Source organism: Hipposideros armiger, unplaced genomic scaffold (genome assembly GCF_001890085.2).
Source record: "Hipposideros armiger isolate ML-2016 unplaced genomic scaffold, ASM189008v1 scaffold_148, whole genome shotgun sequence".
NCBI lineage: Eukaryota > Metazoa > Chordata > Mammalia > Chiroptera > Hipposideridae > Hipposideros > Hipposideros armiger.
In genome coordinates, this window is record NW_017731498.1 from 1,831,652 (window position 1) to 1,843,079 (window position 11,428).

Here is an 11,428-nt window from a genome sequence, read left to right on the forward strand (position 1 = left end):
GGGGAACAGACAAGTTGCTGTCCTTTTGTTCTTCAGTCTAGTTGTGGTGGACGTTGCTTCACTGGCCCAAGTTGGCACCATCATTGCGCTCTTCCCGGGCGAGGCAGATCAGTCACCGGCTTCTGGACAGCCGCTCACGCTGACTGCTGGCCGCTCACGCTGACTGCTGGCTATACACGGTAGCCCATGGCAACCCACTGCAGCAGGGGTGCTGCAGCCTACGCCATCGCTGGGAACTCACGACAGCCCAGCTCCAGGTTGAGCTGTTGTTCAGCATCCTAGCTGTGGAGGGCAGTGTCACTGAACCTCATATGTGGGATCCAAACCCGGGTCCTCTGGCGTCCCAAGCCAGTTCTTAACCAACATGCCACTGGGCCGGCCCCTGCAAGAGTTTTTTTAGGGCATATATGTAGAAGTCAAATTGCCGAATCATGGAGTATGTTCAGCTTTACAAGGATAATGTCAAATTGTTTTCTAAGGTGGTTGTATACATTTTCAGTCCAACTAGCACTATACAAAAATTCCTAATGATCTATATATCCTCACTAGCACTTGGTACTGGCAAACTTTAATTTTGTGACTCTAATGGATATAAAATATTGTTTCAATATGATCTTAATTTGCATTTCCTTGACTACTAATGAGTTTGAGCATTTTTTTCATGTGTTCATTACAGATTTGTGTTTCTTCTGTTGTGAAATATCTATAACTATTTTTTACCTATTAAATGTTTTTCCTTATCAATTTGTTAGAGGAGTTCTTTATATGTTCTGAAAACCTATTCATTGTCATGTGTGAATAATATATTCTTCCAGTGTATGGCTGATCTTTTCACTTAATTGTAATGTATTCTGTTTTTTAATCTTTTCTTTTATGGTCAGCATTATTTGAGTGTGGTATAAGGTATCCTTTCTATTCCAGTTCGTAAATATTTTCTTCTAAAACTTAACAAAAATCACTGGACTTCTGGTTTCTTTTTCCACATGCAAAGAGCTCAGGAGTTGACACATGGTTCTAACAAGTAAAAAGCTGAACAGACTGAAATCTGTTTTGAAATATGCCAGAGTGCTCTGCACTTTTCAACAAGGCTGGCTCTCAGGGGGAATCTAGTTAACCAGAGCCTAACCTGCTGTGGTATTATCAGAGCCTAACTGACCACGGGAAGTAAAACTCCAGCCCACTGTAGCCATCTCGTCCCTCCTAAGGTGGGAGAAAAAAACTGAAAGACACTTGTGAAGCTCACAGTCCAGAGGCACAGGCTCACTACAAAACTGAAACCTAATCAGAGGACCATAGAATGCTTGCTCTCCTCCTACACCTCACCAACACATTACCAAAGATCTATTTACAGCAGTTCCTTTTACCTAGTACTGCATGTCACTTCATGTCTGGCTATCAAGAAAAAATTTACAAGGCACACTAAAAGGCAAAAATCACAATTTGAAGAGATGGAGCCAGTATCAGAACCACACATCGCAGGGGAGCTGGACTTATCAGAACGGGAATTTAAAACAACTATGATTAACATGTTAAGGACTCTAATGGATAAAGTAGATAGCATGCAAGAACAGATGGACAATGTAAACAGAGAGATGGAAATCCTAAGAAAGAACCAAAAAGAAATGCTGGAGATTAAAAATAAAACACTAACATAAATGAAGACTGCCTTTGATGGGCTTATTAGTAGACGAGACACAACTGAAGAAAGAATCTCTGAGCTGGAAGATATATCAATAGAATCCTTGAAAACTGAAAGGCAAAAAAAGCAAAGACTACAGAAACAACAGAATATCCAATGATTGTGGGACAACAACATAAGGCGCAACATATGCATAATGAGACTACTAGAAGGAGAAGAAAAAAAACCAGAAGAAATATTTGGAACAATAATGACTGAAATTTCCCCAAAATTAATGTCAGACACCAAAGCACAGACCTACAAAGCTCAGAGAAAAACAAGTAGGGTAAGTGCCAAAAAACTACACCTAAGTATATTACTTTCAAACCACAGAAAATAAAAGATGAAGGAAAATCCTGAAAGAAGCTAAAAAAAATACCTTACTTATAGAGAAACAAAGATAAGAGTTACATCTGACTTCCCAGGAACCACAAAAGCAAGAGTGGAGTGAAACTTAAAGCGTTTAGAGAAAAAGCTCACTAACTTAGAATTCTGTACTCGGGGAAATTATCCTTCAAAAGTGAAGAATTAAAGACTTTCTCAGACAAATAAAAATTGAGGAAATTTACGCTAACAGATCTGCCTTGCAAGAAATGTTAAAAGAAGTTCTTTAGAGAACAGGAAAATAATATAGGTCAGAAATTGGATCTACATAAAGTAAGGAAGAACACTGAAGAAAGAATAAATGAAGGTAAAATTAAAACTTTACTTAATTGTTTTAACAGATAACAGTTTGTTCAAAACAATAAAACCAACAATGCATTCAATTATGTGTACTTATGTATGTATTTTATGAACATATTTATATGCTATGTATGCTTATATATAAATGAAAAAAAATGACAACAATGATACAAGGGATGAGAGGGAGAGATTGGGATTATTTTGTTATTATAAGGTACCCACACTACCCTTGAAGTGATACAGTACTAATTAAAAGTTGACTTGGATTAGCTGTAAATGTATATTGCAAACTTTAAAAAAGTAAAAAAAAAAAAAGTATAACCAATATACTTTTTAAGTATAGGGTGGAAAATAGAAACATATAAAATGTTCAATTAAAACCACAAAGGCAGAATAAAGTAAAAGATAAAAACAGAAACTAAGACCAAGTACAACAAAAAGAAGAAAGTGATGAAAAATGGTAGGTAATAACCCAACTATAAGAATAATCACTTTGAACATCAATGGTCTAAATGTACCAATTAAAAGAGAGATTGTTAGAGTGGATTAAAAAACAAGACTCAACTATATATTGTCTATAAGAAACCCATGTTAAATACAAAGACACATATAAACTAAAAGTAAATGGATTAAGAAAATTATACCATGGCAACACTAATCAAAAGAAAGCAGGAGTAGCTATATTAAGTTCAGACAGAGCAGGCTTCAAAGCAAGGAAAGTTGTCAGGGCAACTGAAAGTTGTCAAAGCAAAGAAAGGGATTACATAATGATAAAGGGGTCAATTCTCCAAGACACATTATAATCCTCAATGTATATCGGCCTAACAACAGAACATCAAACTACATGAGCCAAAATTAATAGAACTGCAAAGAGAAACAGATGACTGCATTATCATAGTTGAAGACTGCAATACCCCTCTATCAGAAATGGATAGACCCAGCAGGCAGAAAATCAGTAGGAGCATAACTGAACTCAACAATACCATCAATCAATTGACTATATCAACATCTATAGACTACTTGATCCAGCAACAGCAGATACACATTATTCTCAACTTCACATAGAACATTCACCAATATAGACCACATTCTGGGCCATAAAACATATCTTCACAGATTTAAAAGAAAACAAGTCATACAACGTCTGCTCCCACACCACAAAGGGATTAAACTAGAAATCAATCACAGAAAGGTAACTGAAAAATCTCAAAGTACATGGAGATTAAACAACACACTTCTGGATAACACGTGAGTCAAAGAAGAAATTTCAAGAGAAATTTTAAAATATTTTGAACTAAATAAAAATGAAAACACACCTTATCAAAATTTAGAATGCAGTAAAAACATGCTAGAGGAAAACTTATATTAATCGCTTTGAATGCATAGATTAGAAAAGAAGAAAGATCTAAAGTCAATAATCTAAGTTTCCACCTTAGGAAACTAGGAAAAAAAGCAAATTAAAGTAAGCAAGAATAAAAGATTAAGAATTAGAATAGAAATCAATGAAATTGAAACCAGAAAATAGAGAAAAATCAATGAAACCAAAAGCTGGTTCTTTGAAAAGATCAACAAAATTGACAAGCCTCTAGCTAGGTTAACTAAGAAAAAAACAGAGGACACAAATTACTAATATTAGAGATCAAAGAGGAGACATCACTACAGATCTTATGTAATTAAAAGGAAAATAAAGGCACACTATGGACCACTCTATGCCCACAGTTTGATAGCCTAAATGAAATGGACCAATCTCTTGAAAGACACAATTTGCCAAAACTTACACATGAAGAATAGACAATTTGAACAGGCCTATATCTATTAAAGAAATTGAATCAATATTTAATAACCTTCCAAAACAGAAAGCATTAGGCCGAGATGGGTTCATTGGTGAATTCTACCAAACATTTAAGGAAGAAATTATACCATTTCTCTACAATTGCTTTCAGAGAATAGAAGCAGAGGGAATACTTCCTAACTCATTTTATACAGCCAGCATTACCATAACACCAAAACCAGACAAAGACATTACAAGAAAACTACAGACCAGTAACTCTCATGAACAGATGCAAAAATCCTCAATGAAAAGTTAGCAAATCAAAATCTAACAATGTATAAAAAGAATGACACACTACAACCAAATGGGATTTATCCCAGGTATGCAAGGCTGGTTCAACATTCAAAAATCAATTAATGTAATCTATTACATCAACAGGCTAAAAAAGAAGTCACATGACCATATCAATAGATGAAGAAAAAGCATTTGGCAAAATCCAACACCAAACATCCATGATAAAAACTCTCAGTAAACTAAGAATACAGGGGAACTTCCTCAGCTTGATAAAGAACATCTACAAAAAACCTACAGCTAACATCACACTGAACAGTATGGCACTCAAAGCTTTCCCACTACAATCAGGTCCAAGGCCAGGATGGCCCTTCTCACCACTCCATCTCAACATCATACTGGAAAGTCCTAGTTAATGCAGTAAGACAAGAAAAGGAAATAAAAGATATACAGATTTGGGAAGGAAGAAATAAAACTGTCTTTGTTCACAGATGACATAATTATCTATGTAGAAAATCCAAAAGAATCAACAAAAAAACCTCCTGGAATTAATAAGTGATTATATCAAGGTTGCAGGACACAAGGTTAATATACAAAAGTCAATATCCAAAGAAGATATACAGGTGGCAAATAAGCATATGAAAGGATGTACCACATCACGTGTCATCAGGGAAATGTGAATTAAAACAATCAGGTACCACTACATGTTTATTTGAATGGCCAAACTCCAGAACACTGATAACACCAAATGCTGAAGAGGATGTGGAGCGACAGAAACTCCCATTCATCACTGGTGGGAATGCAAAATGATACAGCAGCTTTGGAAGAGGGTTTGGCAGTTTGTTACAAAACTAAACATACTCTTGCCACATGATCCAGCAATCATACTCTTTGGTATTCACCCAAAGGAGGTGAAAACATGTCCACACAAAAAAATGCACACAGATGTTTACAGCAGCTTCATTCATAACTGCCCTAACTTGGAAGCAACCAAGATGCCCTTTAGCAGGCGAATGGATAAATTGTGGTACAGTCGGACAATGGAATCTTACGCAGCGCTAAAAAGAAATGAGCTATCAGGCCATGAAAAGACATGGAGGAACCTTAAATGCGTATTACCAAGAGAAAGTGGCCAGTCTGAAAAGGTCACATACTGTATGATTTCAATTACACGGCGGTATAACATTCTGGAAAAGGCAAAACTGTGGTTTAAAAAAAAAACACCAATCAGTGGTTGCCAGGGAATGAAGAGAGGAGAGAGATGAGTAAGTGGAAAATGGAGGATTTTTAGTGCAGTGTAAATACTCTGTATGATACCATAATGATGGACTCACGTCATTATATATTTATCCAAACCCATAGAATGTACAACACCAAGAGTGAACCTATAAACTATAGTCTTTTGGTGATTACGACGTGTCAATAGTAACAAATGCACCACCACTCTGAGGAAGATGTGGATAGTGGGGGAGGCTATTCATGTGTGTGGGCTGGGGTCACGGGACCTCTTGGTACTTTCCCTTCAATTTTCCTGTGAATCTAAAACTGCTCCAAAAAAAACCTTCTTGATTCAAAAATGTAAAAAAAGGGCCGGCTGAGTGGCACGTTGGTTAAGACCTGGCTTGGGACGCCAGCTCTGAGCAGCAGGGCCCTGGTTCAGATCCCACATTAGGGCCAGTGATGCTGCGCCCTCTATAGCTAAGATGGTGAACAACACTCGACCTGGAGTTGGGCTGCCTTGAGTCGCCTGCGACAGCGTAGGCTGCAGTGAGGCTGTAGTGAGCTGCAGTGAGCTGCCGTGAACTACTGTGAACGGCCAGCAGCTGGCATGAGCAGTCGACCAGTGGCCGGCGACCGATCTGCCTCACCCAGGAAGAGCGTAATAATACCAACATGGGCCAGTGAAGCGACGTCCTCCACAACTAGATTGAAGAACAAAAGGACAGCAACTTTTCTGTTCCCCTTCCCCGATTTCCCAGTGCTGCTCCCCTCCCCCAATTCCCCAATAAAATCTTTAAAAAAATAAAAATGTAAAAAAAATACCTTTTCCACTGAAGTCTTTAATTTTTTTGTAATTGATTTTTGTGTACCATGGGGGTAAGAACCCCATATCATTTTTTGTACATGGATAACCAATTTTCAGCATTATTAATTGATAGTCCATTCTTACGCTATGCATTGCACTGCCATCTCTGTCAGATTTGCTAAGTGTTCCACAGTGCCCCATAAAGACTTGTGCCACTTGAAATACCAACAGTGTGCCCACTGATAAACAGTGGTTTAACTCAGCCACTGAGTTTTTTAACAAATGTATTTTTTCATTTCTCTAAACTCTATCTGATTCTTTTCAAATTTGCCTGGCCATTTTTTATAATTGCTTGTTCCTTGTTCTTTTTTTAATAGCCATCTTTTACTTCCTAATCATTTTATATCCTCTATTTCATAACTCCAAAACATTAAGTTCTTGGGAGTCTAAATATGCTGATTGTTGTTTCTGCTCACCCTTATCATGGCATTATTTCCTTCTGTGTTTGGTGATTTTTCAATTATGAGCTCATATTTTATTATATCCTGTGGGCTGAAGTCGGGATGACTTTCCTTCTGAGAGAACGTGCATGTGGCTTCCTTGGAGGACCTCACGCCCGCTGCGGGAGTCTCAGGCTTAGTGCTCCCACTCTGCAGCAGACCCCGGACTCACTCTCAGGATCCCATCCTACTGGACATTTGTCCCCAAGGTAACCTGGCTTTTGTGTTTGTGGACTGTTGCTATTTAAATTCTAGCAAACTGTTCCTTTTATCTCTATTTTTTTTCCCTCAGGGAATAGAAATGCCTGGATATTTTCCTCAAAGCTCTGTGATTCCTTAAAAGGAATACTCGTTATGGGTTATTTGAGCTCCACTTATACTGAGTGGAAGGCCACTTGAAAACAGTCAATCACACTACCTGCCTCACTCCCTTCTCTTTTTGTTCCTGCTGCTGGAACTGCGCGGGTATAAAACAGCAAGTCCCCGCAGAGCTGGGCAACCTCTCCTTTCAGCACCCTCCTCAAGGTCTAGGCTTGGTTGGGGGTAGGCAGGAGACGGAAGGAAGGACAAACACCACAAAGCCTGATCTAGCCAAAGGTCAAGCCTTTACCCAATTAATTAATAAGGCTGGTGTTTTAATTTTCATCTGTTTGATTTCTGTGTCTGTTTCCCAGCTGAATCCAAAATTAGAAAGGAATCACATACCGTATGGTCCCATTTACATGAAATGGCCAGAATCTATGAACTCATAAGAACAAAGCAGATTAGTGGCTGTCTGGGGCTAGGTGTAGTGGAATGCGAGTAACTACAAATGGGTAAGAGGTTTCTTTTTGAGATGATGAAAATATTCTGAAATTAGGTTGTGGTGATAGTTACACAACTCTGCAAATATACTGAAAACCACTGAATTCTACACTTTTAAGGGGCAAATTTATGATATGTGAATGATAGCTCAATAAAGCTATTATAACATTGAGAAAGACAGGGATATGATTTACTGATATAAAACACTTGTTCAAAAATGCATACAAAGCAAAAACTTACAGTGCAGTGAACTGTCACAAAGCAAACAGACATTTAACCATCACCCAGGTCAATAAATAAAACACTGCCAGCAAAGCAGATGCCTTTGTCTTGTTTCCTCCTAATCATGGACCCCTCCCTCGAATCTTGGGACTTCTAACCACAGCTTGTCTTCCTTTTCCTTAGTAATCTGGGAACAAGGAATCCTGGACAAAAGCCCTTTGTTGACTATAAGTGGCAAATATCTTTTAGTCCATGGCCTTTGTACTCTCTTTTAATGGTATCTTTTGGTAAACAGATGTTCTTAATTGTAACATAGATAAATTAAGTCCTTTTTTATGATTAGTGCCTTTTGATTCCTTTCTCTAACAACAGGGAATTATTAATTGACCCCTTCAAACACTGTTATTGAATACATATTCTTTAATCAGATCCATACATATTTTTTCTTTCTTTGTTATTCCTGACAAATTTTTAAAAAGACAGAGCCTAGATATGTATTTTTCCAGATTACAAATTTAAAAATTACTACTTGAATAAAATAAATCTAATTCAGAACACAGAAAATCAAGATATTCACATAGGAATTATTTTCATAAAGACCTTTAGACTACTACAGAAGATGGCAGATTAGGGGAAAAAAAAATATATATATACATATATATATATATATATATATATATATGTATATATATATACTACTAAAAAAAAACCTTTATAGTTACTGACTTTTCAGGGTAATCAAATCATTGTTATTATCAAGAAAACTTTACTTATTACATTAAATTTCCATTTAACTAGAATCTAAACAATCAGAAAGATAACGTAGCTAATATTTAATAATAACATTGTAAAAATAACAGCTAATATTTAAAACTAATGTTCAAAATTATGTGCCTAAGGAATTGCAAAAACTCCCAAAGATTATATTACATTTAAAATGTCTGTGTCAATATACAAATAATAAAGCTTTGAAGACTAGCCATTAATTTATGGTAGCTGTCTTGATTCTTAATTAGATTATGCAAATAACCAGAACATTTCCAGTCTCTGACCAATCTGAGCAAATGTGGCCTTACTCTAACAAGATTGCATATATCTTCATAATTTGGTCCTAGTTCCATCTGTATTAATTATATGCACTTTTCCTTCCAAATTACCCAAGAGGCTTTTGTTTTGGTATGGAAGAGCATTATTTACTATTTCATATAAATTTAATTTATAAATTCAACTTGTACATGATTATTTATATTAAACTGCAGATTCTGCAGGACTATTACCAGCACTTTCCATCACACCTAGCAGAGAGTAGATACACAAATGTTTGTGAGCAAATTGAATGGCAAAAATCTAACCTGCAAAAGAGTATGTCCCATCTACCACCACAACAATTTCCAAACACCTGATCATTAAAATTCACAATGTATCCTTTCTTCTCAGGAACAAAGTTAACCTCAATAAAGTTTACTTGTAAATACTTACTCTCTCTGCTTTCAGGCTCATTTTGTTCAAGAACGCTAGTTCCTGATGGATTCAACTGCCACTGCAAAAGGGCACAAACATGTTATTTATGTTTAAGAAAGATTTAATAAAGAGCATTTCAGCACCCTGCTTTCACAGATCAAAACAACTTAAAAAATGTAAGAAAAAAAGAGTTAGCATGTCTGTACCTACCACGACTTAATACCCTGAATGACCCTTAATGATATGATTTCTGGGATCAGAATTAATACTCTTAGAGAAGGAACGAATATTTGAGATATTTTTGAGATATTCCATTTTGCAGGTAAGGAAGTGGAAGACCAGAGACGTGCAGTGACTTGTCCAAGGTTACACACTAATTAAAGGCAGCAATAGAATTAGAATCTGGGTCTAGAATTTGCCCAATACTATAGAATTTCCACCACCTCATATTCTATCTCCAGGTCCTACAGATCTTATAATAGCAAGAGAAGGCCTAAAGATTAAAGAACGAAATTTTGACCAAGATTATCTTGCCTTTTAATATAGTTATGCCATATAATATATACTATTATTTATATCATATCATATCTCTGATTATAGTTTTCCATCTTAACCATTCAGAAATAGGGAAATTGGGGCCAGCCGAGTGGCGTGATGGTTAACAACTGGCTTGGGATGCCAGAGGGCCCCGGTTTGGATCCCATATATGAGGGCCAGTGACACTGCCCTCCACAGCTAAGATGCTGAAAAACAGCTCAACTTGGAGCTGGGCTGCTGTGAGTTGCTGGCAACGGCGTAGGCTGTTCCCCTTCCCCCCAATTCCCCACCGCTGTTCCCATCCCAATTCCCCAATAAAAATCTTAAAAAAAAAAAAAAAAGAAATAGGGAAATTGGAAGATGCTCAGATACTATAGAGAAGACTGGAGCACCAGATAAGAAAAGCTGAGTGTAATCAGTATCTCATAGCACAGCCCTTCCTTTCTTCCTTCCTTGGCTAGAAATCCCCGTCATCAAAATCACTAATGACTTAACCAAAAAGGCCCCACTAGGGCACTATCTCCAGAAAGACACACTTAAGTGTTTAGTACCTGGGAGCCTCTTCAAATAGAATCAGTTAGTTCATCAAATAAACTAGCTAGTGTCATGGGCCTTAAAGGAGGAATGAGATACAAGATAAACATTTTACCATGTGTACAAAACAATCCTTGGATCGGGAAGACATCTAGAACTGTGTGGTCACCTATAGAAATGGGATGGTTAGGGTAGCACCAGGAAAAAGAGAACTCACAAGAGGTGGTAAGTTATATATGAAAAGAAGTTCATAAAAGGACTACTTCTAACTGTAAAAACTTGGAAGAAATCTAGGTATCCAATAACAGGGGAATGGTTAAATAAGTTATGTCAATAGATAGGAATGCTGTGTAATGATTAAAAATTATTTTTGAAGAATTTTCAATGACATATAAAATGTAACAACATGTTAAAAGTATGATGTATGAATTGTGGGATAATACTAGTTCTTTTTTTATTTTCCTAGACCTCCACAATGAGCATATATTACTTTCATAATTAAAAAACTAATATGACCTAATGGAGAAAAGTCCACATGTATTTAAACAAAAAATTTAAACAATAAAAGGGTTTCTGAGTAAATGAACATGGATTTACACTGGTAAAATCTATTCTTGAAAATACTGTTGCCCAGCGCTAGCCATAACCCCACGGAACAGAACCACTTATCTTAAGGCATATGGTAACACCTCAAAGAGAAAAGCAAACATTTTTCACACAAAATTAATTTCAGGGGCCGGCCAAGTGGCATGATGGTTAAGAACTCGCTTGGGACGCCAGAGGGCCGCAGTTCAGATCCCACATTTGAGGGCCAGTGACACTGTCCTCCAAAGCTAAGATGCTGAACAACAGCTCAACCTGGAGCTGGGCTGCTGTGAGTTGCCGGCGATGGCGTAGGCTACAGCCCCTGCTGCAGTGGG

At 37.0% G+C, this 11,428-nt stretch overlaps 1 protein-coding gene across 3 annotated transcripts in view; it reads right to left on the reverse strand.

The window, feature by feature from the left end:
• The window catches only part of CDADC1 (cytidine and dCMP deaminase domain containing 1), a 50,863-nt gene that overhangs the window by 6,800 nt on the left and 32,635 nt on the right, over positions 1-11,428 (reverse strand). For all 3 annotated transcript variants that reach the window (XR_002124921.1, XM_019650857.1, XM_019650858.1), the window contains exon 9: positions 9,456-9,516. Coding sequence is in view for 2 of the 3 variants with exons in the window: in XM_019650857.1 (XP_019506402.1) it covers positions 9,456-9,516 (61 nt within the window). In the remaining variant the exon portion in view is untranslated. The remainder of the gene's footprint in view (positions 1-9,455; positions 9,517-11,428) is intronic.